Source organism: Mobula birostris, chromosome 18 (genome assembly GCF_030028105.1).
Source record: "Mobula birostris isolate sMobBir1 chromosome 18, sMobBir1.hap1, whole genome shotgun sequence".
Taxonomy (NCBI): Eukaryota; Metazoa; Chordata; class Chondrichthyes; order Myliobatiformes; family Myliobatidae; genus Mobula; species Mobula birostris.
In genome coordinates, this window is record NC_092387.1 from 3993235 (window position 1) to 4013185 (window position 19951).

Sequence of the window (19951 nt, forward strand, 5' to 3'; positions counted from 1 at the left end):
AACCGCCTTGTCACTAAATTCTGTGGAGAACATTCCAACTGGTATGGAAAGACCACAGCACATGACTGGAAAAAGCTACAAAAAACTGTTAACTTTGCCAGCTTCATCATGGGCACTAGCCTTCCCAGCACCTAAGACACCTTCAAAAGGTGATGCATCAAAAAGACAGCATCCCTCAATAAGAACCCCAATCACCCAGGACATGTCCTCTTCTCACTGTTACTACTGTTACTATCAAGGTGGTGGTACTGGAGCCTGAAGACACACACTCAACATTTCAGGAACAGCTTCTTCCCCTCTGCCATCCAATGCCTGAATGTACAATGCACCAATAAACACTACCTCAATATTTTTACCTCTCTTCATGCACTATTTATTTAATCTAAATTGCTTTTTTTAAATATATACTTACTATAATGTAGTTTTTTCTCATTATGTCTTGCAATGTACTGCTGCCACAAAACACGATATATGCCAGTGATATTAAATGTGATTCCAAAAGCTGTCTGCCGGGGCCAAACACATACACCATGGCTTTCAGACAATGGGATTACTGATCACCCAAACTTGATTTCAACTTACTTCCTGCAATCTACTTACTCTTTTCCACTAAAATTTGTATCTTCCCATCCACTATACAAAGTAATTAACACACTGATTTACCCCACTCATACCCTTACTCCCTATATTAGTCTTGCCACATTTCACCAGAGACAAGGCTTACCTTTCCATTAGCTTCTCTTTATCCCAGTTGAAGTGACTGAGAAGTATCCTTGTGATAGTAGCTGGATTCTGTAGGTAAAAGACAGTGCCAAATTATACAATGCACATCTTAAATGGTGTTTTTATGATTGGACTTGTTCAGTTAATGAAGTTCTATATGTGTCAACAAGAGCCATAATCACTATTTTGGCATGAACTCTACAGCAGGAAAAAAACAAGTCAGCTACACTCCTTTGATAGTGTACAATGCATTTCCTGTGCAAAACTTAATTTCAACATATCATAGCAACCACCTGAGTAAAAGGGCTTAGAGTTACACTACTTAAATTGAACAGGTTTTCATTAATGCAATACCAAGATTATACTGCACTATTGGCAACTCTGCACTAATCACTGCATGTGGGTTAAAAGCTCAATTGCAGCAGTCAAATTCTGCCAGGTGAAAGATACCATAACATTTGACATGTGGCTTATGAACAAAATGGCTGCAGCATGAGCACTTCAGTGACTTTTTTGTATGCAAAATACTGAGCTGGTTCAGATATGTGGTACCTACCATATAAATGCATCTCTCATTCACCTCGTGCATGCTAAACAGATACATTTAACCTTGTCTAACAAGACATTACAAATTCCACCAGTATAATAATAGGAATCCAAAGGTGTATTAATATTCAGCTGAGCTCTTGAGTTTCCTAGATTGCTGTATCATAAAATCATTTGGCGTATCAAGAGAGGCAAATGTATTAAAGACATAAGACTTTACAAAATAAACTGCCTAGACCCCATGGCAAGTGGTAGAGATCCACGGCATAAAAAAAGTTGGGGACCCCTGGGTTAGAGAAATGACAAACCAGATTCTATGCATGTTATTTTCTCATATAGACAAACAAACTTTTTACTTCCATCTTATTTATGCCTTTGTTGATAGCAGAGCATATGCTCCACCTCACGGGAACTTATAAATGGTATGTGATTCAACCATCGTGCAGTCAATCTGGAATTGACAAAATTGGGAACGTAAAACTGTAACAATCACCAATATAGTTTTCATACCATCAAAGCCAGTGGCAGTAAAACATACTTCACTCACTGAGGAATATGACCACATTGCACATGAATGGATCCCATGCCATTTATACTTCTGATGTCATTACAAGCTCACATGACTGTTTCATCTTGCAGGATAATTGGCAACAAATACTTGGAATGAGGATACTTCAGAATATGCACATCCAGCAGCAGAAAAATATACATGCAGGAGTTCCCAACCTTTTTTATGCCATGAAGCCTTACCATTTACAGAAGGGTCCATGAACCCCAGGTTGGGAACTGCTGATCTAGAAGCATGAGGACACACTTTGAAGAAGGGGAAAATCCAGAGAACTATTTCTGCAGATCCCACATTTCACTGCCGAGCACCATGCTACATCTCATTCATCATTGCAATGACCACACTTCAGAAGAATTTCATAAGCTTTAAAGAGCTCTTGGATATCTTAAGGTCAAACACAAGAGATAAAAACCTTTCTTTTAACTGCACAGCTCCAACAGTGCACAGTCTTAAGGAAAGAGCAACACAAGTTAAGAAACAGACATCCCATTACTATGTAAATACACTGGACCTTTCAAGAAAAGTGATATTTTCTTCAGCTAGAAATGATACGTTGGCTATATTGTCCGAGAAGCTTCTACTCACTCCTTTCAATGACATAATTTGCACTGCTATAGGGTGAAGCTGGTCCTTGGGAGGTTAACCACTGGCAAGATCATCTTTGTTATGTAGACAACAGCAATAATATTAACCACAGAAAATGAGTGAAAAAAATTGTGCAGTTAATCTTCTCTGGTGATGTAGATTAAAGGGAAGAATGTTGGCCAAGAAATTAAGTAAGCACTCTTTTTTTTTTGAAAGCTTAAGAAGATCCATTTTCGTAGAAACATAGAAAACCTACAGCACAATACAGGCCTTTCAGCCCACAAAGCTGTGCCAAACACGTCCTTACCTGAGAAATTACCTAGGGTTACCCTCTATTTTTCTGAGCTCCATATACCTGTCCAGGAGTCTCTTAAAAGACCCTATCATATCTGCCTCCACCACCGTCGCGGGCAGCCCATTCCACACACTCACCACTGTGTAAAAAAAACTTACCCCTGACATCTCCTCTGTACCTACTTCCAAGCACCTTAAAACTGTGTCCTCTTGTGTTAGCTGTTTCAGCTCTGGGAAAAAGCCTCTGACTATCCACACGACAAATGCCTCTCATCATCTTATACACCTCTATCAGGTCACCTCTCATCTTCCGCCTCTCCAAGGAGAAAAGGCCGAGATCCTCCAGACTGCCAAGAGTCTTACCATTAATACAATATTCTGTCATCATATCTGACCTACCAAAATGAACGTTACACTTATCTGGGTTGAACTCCATCTGCCACTTCTCAGCCCAGTTTTGCATCCGATCAATGTCCTGCTGTAACCTCTGACAACCCTCCACACTATCCACAACACCTCCAACCTTTGTGTCATCAGCAAATTTACTAACCCATCCCTCCACTTCTTCATCCAGGTCATTTTTAAAAATCATGAAGAGTAGGGGTCCCAGAACAGATCCCTGAGGTGAGGAATTGAGGATATTAAAAAATCATTTTGAACATTTTAACCTCTGGCTAAAAGAATAATTGGGACTGAACAGGAATTTTTGAATCAAAGTAAACTCTGTCTTCAGCAGTTAGAAAAAAAACCGGTCTATACTGGCTCCCTTTTAATTTGCAGAGAGACATTGGGAATTTGATAAATAATACATTGTACCTTTGTTTGACTAGGACAGGAGGAGGACTCACTGATAAGGACTGGACAGTACATCCATCTGTAATTAAAACCTTGATTTAGTGGACTCTCTTATCTAAGTAATTTAAGTTTTGCACCAACAGACTTGGTGGGCGTACCAGTTCTAATAACATCTTGCAATAGTAATGTATGGGACTTACTATGTATAAATATACAGCTGTAACCTGACTGAGTTAGTCCATTTGTCAGAGGGTGGCAGTACTTACGTGCCTTCCCTTCAACAACTGGGTCGGAAACTCCTGCAGGAGAGTGCACAATAAACTGTGGTGCCGATAAGAAGCCGGTCTCCCGAGTTTTATTCAGATTCAACTTTAACATTTGGCGTCACGAACAGGATCACAATAGAGGGAATGCCAAGCAGACGGGGTGAGTAAGCAGCTGGACCACCCTGGGGACTGTGGAGACTGACTGGGTGCCCAATAGGTATTTTACCTTTTGCCACTCTCCATTAGTTCCTTTGGAGGGACGGTCCCTCGCCTGAGGCTGATTGCATAACCTTGACGGGATCGGGAAAGAATCTGTCGGGAGACTCGTATAAGGTAGGCAAATTTTATCAATTGAGCAGGAGGCGCCAAGCCAGGTAAATTACTTAGGGAACATGGGTTAATTGCAGTCGATTGATACAAGTGGGCCAGGAGCAGCCCTACACAATATGTGTGTGTGTTTTCTAGACAAGGGAAAAGATTTGCAAAATGTTGAGTGCAGCACTGAATAAGAAATTAGGGGACAAAATGTGGCCACCTCATGAGAACAAGCAGTAAATATGATATGGAAAAAGAACTGTGGAAAGAAGTAGAAATTGTTGAAAAGGGAATGGAAGGAAAAGGCAGGTATAAAGTGGAACAGTATGTTATTAGCAAGCTGGAGGAATAATGCATATGACAAAGGGATAGAGGTATGTACTGCAGAAGGAACGCCAAAAGGTTGGGAGACGCTAAAGGCCGAGCGTGAATGGGTGGATGGGCGCTGAAAACGAGAGCAGGAAAAACAATGTAAGCAAACAAAGGCCGGCCTAGATAGGAGAGAAGGGCAGGAATGTAGTCTAGAGTTAGAAATAATAGGGAAACAAGGGATCCCAAACCCATGTCTGGCATACCAACTCTGTTGGAGGATCATGATGAGGAGTGGGCACCCACCGTACCTCCCCACCTTACCAGGGGCCAAGTGCACCTAGTGCTCCCGAACCCCAATCCTCCCAGTATTCAGATACGGTGGCCGCTCAGGTGAAACAGCGGCGGCAGGGAAGGGGAGGTCCCTATACCCTGAGATCCATAAAGGAAATACCGAGGATTATTCCGAGACAGGGAGGGAAGAGTCCAATAAAACCCTAGGGTTAACAGCTCCACCAAGATAATTGCCCACCTGAATGCTGCTCAGTCCACCAGCAGTGGAGGAGGGACAGCTCTCAGTGATTCCTGTGTATGCACCCTGGAAGTCTCAAAAAATGATAATGATCATGAATCAGGCCCCAGATTGAAAAGAAAAGCCAGCATAGTTTGCTCAGTATGTCCACAGTACATTACAAATGTATAATGCGACCCCGCAGGATTTATTCGGTCTCTGCTGCATGATTCTCTCAGCTGATGAGGGGTGGAAATGGAAGGCAGAATTAAGATACCAAACCTATCAGGAATTATAGGCGGGAATCCATAATGAGAATGAACAGACAGACCAGATTATTCAAGCCTTGGAGACGGCTCTCCAACAACCTGTAAACATCACTAAAGTACTTGAATGCAAACCTAAGCCTGAGGAATCGGGACCAGACTATTGGGAGCAATTTGTGGCCTGCTATGGCACTTTCGCAGGAGACAAGGCCTCAATAATGGGAATCCATCCCCCAGTTAAATGCCTTACTGCTTAAATGCTTACCAACGAAGTTAGCCAACATGATTAAAACAAATAATATGGATTGGCCTTATAGTGACCGAAATCAAATGAGATGGGCTTTGACATATTATTGGGACCCGGCTTTCGAAGCCCGATCAACCCTGAAGGGAACTAATAATAAAAGTGAATATCTTCAGCGGGGAGAAGGACACGAGCAGGCCCTATCTGGGGATCAGAAATAGGAACAAAAACCTACCAAGGGACAGGTGGGGACAATGACCGCATTCTCTGCCTACGACCCATTTAGAAATCGACAAGCAAGGATGCTCCTTACTGTGAGTACCACCCCTCAGGGAGAGCCCAATGTAACATTGCAAGTTGCTGGAATTCCAATTCCGTTTATGATTGACATGGGGGCAACCATAACCACTCTCGATCAGGAAATAGTATCAGAGTATGGATTCTAGGTTCTAGCTATTGGATGCTACAATCACTCTGTCTGGGTTCGAAGGCACGGAATGTATGTATTCACGCACCCAGCCACTGCAGGTGGAATTCCGGGGAACCAGTGTGAGGTTTCATTTACAGTCTGGGGTATAATCTAGCAGGGAGAGACTTGCTCTGTCCGTTGGAAGTCGAGATTCTATGCACAGTCTAGTGAACAACCCACAGCTTCCCCAGTTTCCGATCCCCCAGTGGTGGGCACTTAATCTGGACTCCACTTCATCTGAACCCCCTCTGCCAGCGATCGACCCCCATGTGACCCTGTGCTATGACCCTACAGGGTGCTCAACTGAGGAAAGCCAATATTACGCCCCCCCCCCCCCGCCGAGGGACAGAAGTTCCCAGTCACAGTGATTAGAGAGGTTAAAGGAGGAGAGGGCACTGCATTACTGACTGAAGTTCCAGATTTCCCTTGGCAACAGACAGGACTGGTGGTTCCCCAAACCACCATTAGGGTTTGCCTGGCGTTCAAGCCACAGAGGCTAGAGTTCCTTGCCTATAACCATATAACAATTACTGCATGGAAACAGGCCATCTCGGCCCTTCTAGTCCGTGCTGAACTCTTACTCTCACCTAGTCCCACCAGCCTGCACTCAGCCCATAACCCTCCATTCCTTTCCTGTCCATATATCTATCCAATTTAACTTTAAACGACATCGTATCTGCCTCAACCACTTCTGCTGGAAGCTCACTCCACACAGCTACCACTCTGAGTAAAGAAGTTCCCCCCATGTTACCCCTAAACTTTTGCCCTTTAACTCTCAACTCATGTCCTCTTGTTTGAATCTTCCCCACTCTCGATGGAAAAAGCCTTTCCACGTCAACTCTATCAATCCCCCTCATAATTTTAAACACTTCCATCAAGTCCCTTCTCAACCTTCTACACTCCAAAGAATAAAGACCTAACTTGTTCAACCTTTCTCTGTAACTTAGGAGATGAAACCCAGGCAACATTTTAGTAAACCTCCTCTGTACTCTCTCAATTTTATTGACATCTTTCCTATAATTCGGTGACCAGAACTGTACACAATACTCCAAATTTGGCCTTACCAATGTCTTATACAATTTCAACATTACATCCCAACTCCTATACTCAATGCTCTGATTAATAAAGGCCAGCATACCAAAAGCTTTCTTCACCACCCTATCCACATGAGATTCCACCTTCAAGGAACTATGCATCATTATTCCTAGATCCCTCTGTTCTACTGCATTCTTCAATGCCCTACCATTTACCATGTATGTCCTGTTTTGATTAGTCCTACCAAAATGTAGCAACTCACATTTTTCAGCATCTGAGTATCATCTGCATATTTACTAATCCAATTTACCACCCCATCATCCAGATCATTAATATATATGACAAACAACACTGGACCCAGTACAGATCCCCGAGGCACACCGCTACACACCGCCCTCCAATCTGACACACAGTTATCCACCACTACTCTCTGGCATCTCCCATCTAGCCACTACTGAATCCATTTTACTACTTCCATATTAATGCCTAACGATTAAACCTTCCTAACTAACCTTCCGTGTGCAACCTTGTCAAAGGCCTTACTGAAGTCCATATAGACAACATCCACTGCTTTACCGTCATCAACTTTCTTAGTAACCTCATCAAAAAATTCAATAAGATTTGTCAAACATGACCTTCCACGCACAAATCCATGTTAACTGTTCCTAATCAGACCCCGTCTATCCAGATAATTATATATACCATCTCTAAGAATACCTTCCATCAATTTACCCACCACTGACGTCAAACTCACAGGCCGATAATTGCCAGGTTTACTTAGAACCCCTTTTAACCAATGGAACCACATGAGCAATACACTAATCCTTCAGCATCATCCCCGTTTCTAATGACATTTGAAATATTACTGTCAGAGCCCCTGCCATTTCTACACTAACTTCCCTCAAGGTCCTAGGGAATATCTTATCTAGACCTGGAGACCTATCCACTTTTATATTCCTTAAAAGCGCCAGTACTTCCTCTTCTTTAATTGTCATACTTTCCATAACTACCCTTCTTGTTTCCTTTACCTTATACAATTCAATATCCTTCTCCGAAGAAAAGAAATTGTTCAAAATCTCCCCCGTCTCTTTTGGCCTCGCACATAGCCATCCACTCTGATTCTCCAAGGGACCAATTTTATCCCTCACTATCCTTTTGCCACTAACATAACTGTAGAAACGTGGCAAAGCAGCCTCATATTTTCTTTTAGCTTTTCTAATTTCTTTCTTCAGATTCCTTTTACATTCTTTATGTTCCTCGAGTACCTGATTAACTCCAAGCTGCCTATATTTATTGAAGATCCCTCTCTTTTTCTGAACCAAGTTTCCAATATCTCTTGAAAACCATGGCTATACCCTGACGAAACAAGCCTCCAGCACCAAGGGAGATTGGCAAGACTAAGCCGCAGGCCAACTCCGATACTGGAAGGAGTCTGAGGTGATGACAGGACATCTGGTAAGACACTCTTAATACTGACGGAACCCAAGACGTTGTACCCCATCTCTGGGCAATTTCAGGCCACGAAGTCAGCCGCACCAACTGCCCCCCACCCCCCAGTCCGGATCACCATGAAAGGACAGACTCGTGCCTGTATCCTAGCAACAGACAAAAGTGCGAAAGTTTACACAGACTCCCGTTATCATCTGGGGTTGCACATGACTACGGGACTCTCTGGGAACATCGGGGATTCCTGACTTCTTCTGGCCACACTATTAGTGATGCCACCTTTGTAAACAACCTACTCACCACTCTACAGCTACCTCAAGTTTTGGCTATTATTAAATGTGCAGCCCATACCCGCATGTCCGACTGGGTTACTAAAGGCAATGCTTTAGCAGATAATACAGCGAAAAGTGCGGCACAATCCTCGGTAGTTGTAGTCCCCTCGGGCTCCCGTCAAGCAACCCTCCATGAATTAAGCAGCACGGGTTTGCTAGACATGTGGGAGGTACGTATTTTCAGGGGGACGCCTCTGAGGAGAGCAAACTGTGGTCCCAGATGGGGTGCCAGAAAGACCTCGACCTGGGCCTTTGGATCACCCCAGCGGGACAGGTTTGTATTCCTACAGATTTTACCAATATTGGTCGATTATATACATAATTGTACACACCTGGAAGAGGTGGGAATGGCTGGTAACCTGTACCTGCACACCGGGTACGACTCCCTTGACAGGTGGACCTTTCTTTGTGTCTACAAGTTGATTTTTTTTTTAAGATTATGAGGACACACAGTCCTCTTTTATTGTCATTTAGTAATGCATGCACTAAGAAATGATACAATATTTCTCCGGTGTGATATCACAAAAACACAGGACAGACCAAGACTGAAAAACTAACCAAAACCACGTAAATATAATATATAGCTACAACAGTGCAACAATACCATAACTTGATGAAGAACAGACCATGGCACAGTAAAAAAGTTCAAAGTCTCTTGAATGTCCCACATCTAACGCAGACGGGAGAAGGAAGAAAACTCTCCCTGCCATGTTCGACTAATGTAAGTTTTGCACCAACAGACTTGGTGGGCATACCAGTTCTGATAACATCTTGCAATAGTAATGTATGGGACTTACTATGTATAAATATATGGCTGTAACTTGACTGAGTTAGTCCACTTGTTGGAGGGTGGCAGTACTTACGTCCCTTCAACAACTGGGTCAGAAACTCCTGCAGTAGAGTGCGCAATAAACTGTGGTGATGATAAGAAGCCGGTCTCCTGAGTTTTATTCAGATCCGACTTTAATATTTGGCGTCACGAACGGGATCACAATAGAGGGACCTCAGAGCAAAGGCTCCTGAGTTTGAATCTAGCCGGCTCCTTTGCACACTTTCCATCTGTTCTGGGTTGAGCGTCGAGCTAGCAACTCGGTCTCGTAAAAATAAGAAAGCCTGCTAAAAAAAAAAAACGCCGTCATGACAGCGTCCCGATGACTCCACCCAGAGTTAAGGGCTTTCTTCTTCTTCACAACCACACTTTGCCTTCTGTGGACAAGTTCTGGATCCACAAAGCAAAGTCCTCTTGGATTCTATGCCTTGCTGAAATCCATATACACTACATCTACTGCTCTACCATCAATGTGTTTAGTCACATCCTCAATCAGGCTTGTAAGGCACGACCTACCCTTCAGAAAGCCATTAATCTTCTAATTGGAAGTTGGAAAAACCAAAAAGATGGCACATCATCAATCAAGACTACAAGCTTTGGCATGGCATGATACTGGGTATAGAAACCAAACATCAGTACATTGACCATCAAGTGAAAACATCGCAGAACATCTTGAAATGAATGCAAAACAGTAACAGGGACTTTGAGTGACTGTGACTGAGACAACATGACACATTCAAGCTCCATCAAAGACTCTTCCTAACCACTTATATAACCTTGGCTTAACCATATGCAATTTAATTATGTTAATTTCTAAAAAAGATAAAAGCAGACAAACCACTAGGCCTAGGTATATCTAGGCTGAACACAGGTTCACCATATTAAAATCACACCTGGGATAATGCAGCTCAAACACAAGAGATCCTGCAGATGCTGGAAATCCAGAGCGACACAAAACACTAGAAGAACTTAGCAAGTCAGCCAGCCTCTAGGGTGAGGAATAAACTGTCAACATTTTGGGCCAATTCCTGACGAAGAGTCTTGGCCCAAAACATCGACTGTTTATTCCTTTCCATTGCTGCTGCCTGACAGGTTGAGTTTTGCCAGCATTTTGTGTGTTACTTTGGGATACTGCAGCTTTTCTTTCCCTCCCCAGAGTAGTCCATACATTTGCCTGTGCGGCACTCTTCATTATTGGGATGAAAGCATTGGCCTAGTAAGGAGCCTGGATTAATACTGGTTGATACTGACTCAGGTGAGAGGAATTGTTGAAATGGAGACACAACTCCAAGAGAGAAGGACCAAAGGCAAGAGATTGATTGCCCAGCTAGAAAGCATAGTCTTGGGATACTGAGTCTGCCATTTAGGCCTGAGAACAGCAGCACTGTAAATTGTAAACTGTTCATTTGACATTCTGTCCTTTTAAGATTTCACCAGAAATAGATCTTTGGATACGATGGGAAAGAAGGGCTCAGCTGTATAGGTACTGAAAAGATGGAACAACTATTTTCTTCTATTTTTTCTATTACATTCTTAAGTAAACATGAATACATAGAACCAAACAGCCACATGTATAATACACTGAGCAGAGCACAAATGAGTGTGCAATCAGGAAACACATCTCTCCATGATCTGTGGCCTCGCAGCAAATGTTTTCCTAAATTGCAGTCCAATTCAGCACAAAACAGAGGACATTCTTGTGCAACTTAAACCCATAATTGTCTTCCCTATCCCATCCTTTTCTGTACTTTCATAGAATCAAACCTTTTTAAATTATTTTCTGGGTGTGCTAAACTTCCCTTGCAAAGAAATGTTGTCCTAATTCAGCTTTCAGCATTCACAGCTAGGGGAAAGCAATTACAGACGCAGCGCCATGAACCATAAACACCAATTCGCTATTCCCCTACTGCACTATTTACTTATGTAGAGAAACAACATGGTAACAGGCCCATTCAGCCCAGCAAGTCCACACCAATATGACCGAGTAACCTACTAACCTGCAAGTCTTTGGAATGTGGGAGAAAACCAGAGTACCTGCTGGAAACCCATGCGATCACAGGGAGAACGCATATACACCCTAGAGAGAGTAGCAAGAATTGAAGCCAGGTCTCGGGCTCTATAACAAAGCTACTATTATGCTACCGTGTCTGAGTTTAACTTATAGTAATGTCTTGTATTGCTGCAACACAAATTTCACAGCATATGCCAGAGATAACAAACCCAATTCTGTTCCTAAACCATTTCATATTTCTAGCATTCTCATTTCATTATTTCACGTATTTAATTCATGCTACCCTTCTTCATTACCCTCCAAGTGACCCTGTTTTAAAGATTATATAATCACCTCCTTGGTCATCCACTCATTTGCCTTCAACCTTTCTTCCTGCTCCCTTCATTAATCTCCATTTATTTACACTTATCCCATTTCTGATAAAATATTGCCTTCAACCTTTCTTCCTGCTCTCTTCATTAATCTCCATTTATTTACACTTATCCCATTTCTGATAAAATATTGCCTTCAACCTTTCTTCCTGCTCTCTTCATTAATTTCCATTTATTTACACTTATCCCATTTCTGATAAAATATTGACCTGCATGTAAACATTTCTCTTCTCCACAGAGGCTGCTTGACTTGTAAGTGTTTGAAGTAAAGTTATTGACAAAGTACATACATGCCACCATGTGCAACCCTGAGATTCAAGTTCCAAGTTATATAGTAGAATCAAAGACCACAACCAACAGGACGGACAAACAACGAAAGTGCACAACAAACGAAATATTAAAGCAATAAGCATCGAGAACATAACATAATGAGTTCCTGAATGCGATGAGAGAACATGGCCTAGATGGTGGGGGCCTTTGATGAGAAATGCTGCTTTTTTTTTTAATGACAGCCTTCCTTGTAGACATGCTCAAAGGTTTTTTTCTGTGGTGGACTGGGCAGTATCCACTACATTTTGTAGGCGTTTCTATTCATGAGCCTTGTGCTGCCGTACCAGGCCTTGATGCAACCAGTCACGATTCTCTCCATTGTGCATCCGTAGAGGTTTTAGATGATGTGCCGAAAATCTCAGAAAGTAGAGATGCTGTCATGCCTTTGTAAAGGCACTTGCGTGGTGGTTGCAGGACCCTCACTACTTGTTTTTTTAAATTTTGAAATACTTATTTTTAAATACTTACTGTAATTTACAGTTTTTTAAATTAAGAATTGCAATGCAGCACTGCTACAAAACAATGAATTTGAGATCATATACTACTGATATTGAAAAACACTCTGCAAAGAAAATGATGATTGCCCACCATTTTAAAGACAAAATAATACCCAACTCATAATGGTGGAAAAGCTTCCTGCCGTGAAGGTTGACCATCACAAAATGATTCATGTGCTAACAGCCCCACCCAGGCAAGGTCAGATATAACGATCAGAACAAGTTGCATCCTCCACACTCACCAAAAGGAAAACAACCACAGTCTGCAGTTCAAAAGCATCATCTCACCCAAAAAGTACTGTGGCAGCAAGGCACAGATGCTGGTCTCCGAACAAACTCCTTAGCACGCCCAGAGCCTATGCCTGTAACACCAATGTGGTTTGTAGAGCAAGATGTTGCCCTCAACCAAGTGATACAAATGAGCAGGTGCCATAACTCCAGTGAACCTAGAAAAAGATGTGCAATATTGTGTTATTACTCCAGGGTGATTATGACTCTGCTGGAGGAAAGGACAAAGTTTTCTGAGCTTAGTTGCTGCTGAGATCAGCATGAAATCAAAAAGTGTTCAAATATCAATGCTCAAAGCTAGGTCCCATTTGAGTGACACAGCCGAGGCAATGCATTGAAACTGCTCTGCTGTTTGTTTGAAATTCAGACTGTTAACTACAAAGTATTTATACTTATACTTTATACAGTAGGTGTACAGACAATGAGCTACCTTCTCCATAAGTTAATATTCAGCAAATGGCAGAGTGCTAGCATTCTAACCTATAACCAGTTCAGATGGAAGTGTACAGCAACAAACACTGGTACAAAACCTAGAAAATCATATGCAATTTTACAAACCATTTGTTAGACCCTACTAGGAATATCCTGTGCAGTTCTAGCCACACATTATTAGAAGAACATGATTTCACAGGTGAGAATGCAAAGGAGAGTTTATTTGTTATTATTCTTCGTGCCTTTGTGGTGCATCAGGCGACATTTTGCCGTTTTTAGCTCGACACTCAATCCAGCACAGATGGAAAGCATGCCAGAAGCCGGCTGGATTCAAACTTGGGACCATTTGGCTGGAAGTCCGGTGCTGATGCCACTACACCACTGGCCAGCTGCAAAGGAGATTTACTGAGTTTTTCAACAGCAGATGCTGGAAATTGAGTATTTTGCCATGACTTTGCCCAGAATGGAGAGCTTTAATTCTAGGAGGAGATTATACAGGGTGGCTTCCTTACCCTGGAATGAAGGTGGCTGAGGTGTAACCACACAAAGAAATAAAAATGAGAGACACAGATAAGTTAGATCTTTTACACTTGGTACAGAGGGTATATGTGTAAGGTGATTTGAGTGCACACAGACTGGTTAAAATTTGGAACTTGTTGCTTCAGCAGTTGGTGTAATCAGATATAATAATTATGTTTAAGCAGCATTTAGACAACACTTAGAAAAACACAGAGATATAGGCCTAATGAGAGCAAATGGGATTAGTGTCGTTAGGAAGTCAGCATGAACCAGATGCAGTGAAGGCCCATTTCTGTGCTTTACTACTCCAATCAATTGAAATCCACTTCAATTGGAACTTGGGTAGACAGCCGAGGGAGCCCACCCAAAGTTAATTAAGCATCTGGAACTAAATCACAAGCTAGGAAAATTGCAGCTTCACAGCATGACTCTGAGTTTGAGGCATCCGACTGCATTAATCGCCACATTCTTAGTGGCTGGATGGAGAAACCATGGTCGGGAGCCCACCAACCAGCAGGGAAGGTTCAACGGTCATTAAAATGGTGCTACAAATACAAGGAAGGGTAACATTGACAGAAGACAGGTCCTTGCATACAAATTTATGCTTGACTGAGCACTACACCCAAGGATTATTACTTGTTTCAACATTTAAATCATAAAACAATGAAATCACCGAAGTAGCCCTCCACAAAATTTAGAAGGCTGATGGTAATTTGACTGAAAATATCAAAAAAGAACCAATGGGATAGGTGGAAAGAAACTATTTCTACCAGATAGTAGACTAGAACAGGAGATACAGTGGCATGCAAAGGTTTGGGCTCCCCGGTCAAAATTTCTGTTACTGTGAATAGTTAAGTAAGCAGAAGATGAACTAATCTCCAAAAGTCATTAAGTTAAAGACCAAACATTCTTTTCAACATTTTAAGCAAGATTAGTGTATTATTTGTTTTGTAGAATTTTAGAGTGAAAAAAAGGAGCACCATGCAAAAGTTTGGGCACCCCAAGAGATTTGAGCTCTCAGATATCTTTTACCAAGGTCTCAGACCTTAACTAGCTTGTTACGATTATGGCTTCTTCACAGTCATCATTAGGAAAGGCCAGGTGATGCAAATTTCAAAGCTTTATAAATATCCTGACTCCTCAAACCTTGTCCCAACAATCAGCAGCCAGGGGCTTCTCTAAGCAGCTGTCTAGCACTCTGAAAATTAAAATAAATGATGCCCACAAAGCAGGAGAAGGCTATAAGAAGATAGCAAAGTGTTTTCAGGTAGCTGTTTCCTCAGTTCATAATGTAATTAAGAAATGACAGTTAACAGGAATGGTGAAGGTCAAGTTGAGGTCTGGAAGATCACGAAAACTTTCTGAGAGAACTGCTCATAGGATTGCTAGAAAGACAAATCAAAACCCCCCTTTGACTGCAAAAGACCTTCAGGAAGATTTAGCAGACTCTGGAGTGGTGGTGCACTGTTCTACTGTGCAGCGACACCTGCACAAATATGACCTTCATGGAAGAGTCATCGAAGAAAACCTTTCCTGTGTCCTCACCACAAAATTCAGCGTCAGAAGTTTGCAAAGGAACATCTAAACAAGCCTGATGCATTTTGGAAACAAGTCCTGTGGACTGAAGTTAAAATAGAACTTTCTGGCCGCAATGAGCAAAGGTATGTTTGGAGAAAAAAGGGTGCAGAATTTCATGAAAAGAACACCTCTCCAACTGTTAAGCACGGGGGTGGATCGATCATGCTTTGGGCTTGTGTTGCAGCCAGTGGCACGGGGAACATTTCACTGGTAGAGGGAAGAATGAATTCAATTAAATACCAGCAAATTCTGGAAGCAAACTTCACACTGTCTGTAAAAAAAAAAGCTGAAGAGGAAAAGTGGATGGCTTCTATAACAGGATAATGATCCTAAACACACTCAAAATCCACAACGGACTACCTCAAGAGGCGCAAGCTGAAGGTTTTGCCATGGCCCTCACAGTCCCCCGACCTAATCATCATCGAAAATCTGTGAATCGAAAGAGCAGTGCATGCAAGACGACCCAAGAATCTCACAGCACAAGAAGCCTTTTACAAGGAAGAATGAGCAAAAATCCCCCAAACAAGAATTAAAAGACTCAGCTGGCTACAGAAAGCGTTTACAAGCTGTGATACTTGCCAAAGCGGGTGTTACTAAGTACTGGCCATACAGGATGCCCAAACTTTTGCTTCAGGCCCTTTTCCTTGTTTTTTTAAAACTGTAAAAGATAGAAATAAAAAAGTAATCTTGCTTAAAATATGTCATCTTTAACTTTATGCCTTTTGGAAATCAGGTGATCTTTTACTTGCTTAGCTATTCACAGTAACAGAAATTTTGACCAGGAGTGCCCAGACTTTTGCATGCCACTGTACCTAGTTGCAAGAAAAAGTTTATTTTGCAATTACCTGGTTTTCTGCATTAAGTACTCATAAAATGTGGTCTGATCTTACCTACATCAGAATAATAGACAAACACAATCTGCCTAAACTAATAACACAAACAATTGTACTTTTCATGTCTTTATTGAAGACATTGTTTAATCATTCACAGTCCAGGCCAGAAAAAAGGTATGTCAACCCTTGTATTTAATAACTGGTCAAACCTCCTCTGGCAGCAATAATGTCCACCAAACATTGCCTGTAACTGCTGATCAGACTTCCACAAGGCAAGAAGGAATTTTCAACCATTTCTCCATACAAAACTGTTTCAGTTCATCAATATTTCTGGGATACTTTTCATGAACAGTCCTCTTCAGGTCAAACCACAACACCTCAATTGGATTAAGATCTGGACTATGATTTGGCCATTCCAAAAAATGTATTTTCTTTGCTTTTAAACCATTGTGTTGTTGATTTACTCTCATTTTTTGTTGCATCATCCAACTTCTATTAAGCTTTAGGTGACGGACTGCTACTCATTCTCCTGTAAAATGTCTTGATACAACTTTGAATTCATTGTTTGCAACGATTGCAAGCTGCTGAGGCCCTGAGGCAGCAAAGCAGCCCCAAACCATGATGCTCCTTCCACAATGCTTCACTGTTGGGATGAAGTTTTGGAGTTGGTGTGCAGTGTCCATTTTCCTCCAAACATAGCAGTGTGTGTTTCTGCCAAAAAGTTCAATTTGTGTCTATTCTGTCTACAGAACATTGTCCCAGAAACATTATGGAATATCCAGGTGGGCTTTTGCAAACTTGAGACATGCAACAGTTTTTTTAAAATTTGGTTTCCTGCATGGTGTCCTTCCATGAAAACCATTGTTGTTCAGTGTTTTTCTTGTAGCGGACACATCCATAGAGACTTCAGCAAGTTCTAGAGATTTCCCACCTCATTGAATGGCAGAGTAGGTTCATGGGACAAAAAGTATTTATGTCCATAAAACTAGCCTATCAAGTCTGTATAATTCAGAAAGCAAATCTATTGGTCCTCACACAATGAACTGAAGGGCGGGGGAGGAGGGGAGGAAACACTGGCTACATTCAACAAACCCAGTGCTACTTGTTGCTAATGGGCCGTGGAGCGGACTAAAACTGAGATGACAGACCTTAAAGTTTTGGCATCTTTTCCATGTTGGTAGATTGCACAGGATGTCACCAAGCACATAAATGAAAAACAAATACTGCTTAATGATGTGTAGATTGTGTACTGGGAATTGGCCAGAGTTCTTCTCAGACAACCCAAGGTCAGAATGGCCAATAGAACATCCAGACAACATGGCATACTTGAAGTCTGTTCACTGAAGTACACCTTGGAAATTGGACTTATTTTTGTAAAGGCAGTAAGTTAGGACGGTGGGGATGGAGATATGTCTCTACCAAGGGAGCTGTAAGGTGGCCCTTAGCGCCACTAACCTGAAGATCACCCTTGAGCAAGGTGCATTAGCCCTCAATCAGGGTCACATGAAGCCATGGGAGAAGATGGTGGATGGCTGTTTGAGCAGCTGGTGCACATCACAAGTCCTGGTTACGTGACCACTAACACCAAGCCGACATTCTCAGAGTAACGACCTGCTTGCAAAGGCTCTGCCAGAAGTCGGCAATAGCAAACCATTTCTGTAGAAAAATTTGCCAAGACCAATCATGGTCATGAAACCATGATCACCTATGTCATACAACACAGCACATAATTACAACGATAGAGAAGTTGGGACAGATATCCAAAGTTTAAGGTGTGGCTGTTGCATCCGAGTTTGTTATCACTTTAAATAGTGTAAAAGCTTTAAAATCAATCAATTAATAACAATAAAATCTAAAGCAGAAAAACTCTAAATACTTGCCAGGATGTGGAAATAGAAATGGTTAAAGGAAAATGGATCAATAGAACTAACAATGGGGTAGAGAAGTATGGAAGCTGGCATATTCAAACATTATGCACAACTTTTACAAAATATTAGAATGAACCACCCTTAAAAAGACATACCAGCTAGTGCATAATAAACTTCTGCCAAGACTGAAACCAGACTTCCAGTCTGTGTGCTAACCCAGTTCATAAAATTGCAGGCTGATTGTTAAACTGGATCATGCTTTTCCCAATAGAGGCACCCAATATCATAAGAGGTAGCTAAAAAGCATACATCTTGGCTTGACAAATTTATTCTTCTTTAAAGACCTCATGCCTGGACAAAGATGGCATTGGAACATACCAATAATAGCCTCAGCTGAGAAGATATAATCAATCAGTTAGCCTGGCTGCTATCTCAAGACAACCTCTCCAAATATTAATTTCAGCCAGCAGATCTATATTGCAATTCAAAGGTAGAAATAAGTAATGAATTATAATCTACAATTAAGATAACCAGTCCAAATACCAATGGGAATATACAAATATATTTGTCTAGAAGCTTATAAAATAAGATGGCATCTTGATAACTCTCTACTTCCCAACTCTCACACTCAATTCACAGAAGTGTATTGAACAAAACTAAGATAAACCACACGAGCTAACCAGTAAGAAAACAGGTTATCCAAACATCTTTCTGACATTTGTTCAGACCCTCTCAAACCAGAGACCCTGCTAAAAACTAACCAACCCCAAGTAGTCAACTAACTGGGCTATAAGCCAGCCAAACCCTCCTCCCACACCTCCATGGTCCAATATGCCCCCACATTCCTAGCCTGCACCGCATTCCCTAACTTACATTCCCACCAGTCCCGTCTTCGGCCATCCCACTTCAGACAAGTCCCTGGGCCCTGCTCCCGTGCGGCCTGTTTGCTTGGGCTTTCATCGAGCTTTCCTTCGACACGCTGGTCCGATTAGGCTTACCTCGATGACCTCGTTGACCTCCCGAATACACTCCACCATATGCTGGACAATCTGCTCGGCGCTCAGCACCTCGTAGCGGTAATCCTCTTCCTCCTGCTCGGCGCCCAGGCCTCCCAACCCGCCCAGGCCTCCAAGGCCGCCGACTCCGCCGCCAACCCCATCGCCGTCCTGCCCGGGCTCCAGGCCGGGTTCCTGCATCTCCACCTCGCCGATCTCGAAGTTGTCCTCAGGCTCGCTTTCCTCGCTGTACTCGTCCTCATCATACATGTAGCCCTCATCCGAGTCCATGGCTGCGCGGGTGCCGGGTGTGAGCTGCCGGTGTGTGGAGGAGGGAGGGGGGGGTGGGTGGGTGGGTGTCCCTGCCTCAGGCTCCGCTCCGCACTCCCCCCGGCAGCGCTACCGCAACAAAGGGACTGGGCCGCGCACTCTCTCCCGGCGACACCCGCGCCTGCGCGCGTCCGCCTCCGTCTCCGTCGTCACTTCCGCCCCACCGACGAGCCACTTCTGCCGCACAATAGTGCCCCCTCTGTGATGTCACCACCTGTTCGCCGCTGCCCTCTCGCGCACGCGTGTTCTGTGCCTCGACGATGACTCGGTGACTGGCTGTTCGTCCGCTGGCTTCCCGCTCTCGGGCTGGCGTTTTATTACCACGTTAAATCATGGTTTGGCTGCGACTCCGGCTGGTTCCTGTCC

The 19951-nt window shown here is 42.7% G+C and overlaps 1 protein-coding gene across 2 annotated transcripts in view; it reads right to left on the minus strand.

The window, feature by feature from the left end:
• The window catches only part of LOC140211910 (E3 ubiquitin-protein ligase ARIH1), a 110368-nt gene extending 90645 nt beyond the window's left edge, over positions 1-19723 (minus strand). Inside the window, exons 1-2 of one of the 2 annotated variants that reach the window (XM_072282111.1) lie at positions 19259-19723; positions 725-792 (exon numbers count right to left, since the gene is read on the minus strand). In XM_072282111.1, the coding sequence (XP_072138212.1) occupies positions 725-792; positions 19259-19546 (356 nt within the window). In that variant the 5' untranslated portion in view covers positions 19547-19723. The remainder of the gene's footprint in view (positions 1-724; positions 793-19258) is intronic. The other variant, XM_072282112.1, reaches the window with a different exon arrangement.
• Positions 19724-19951: the final 228 nt, after the last annotated feature.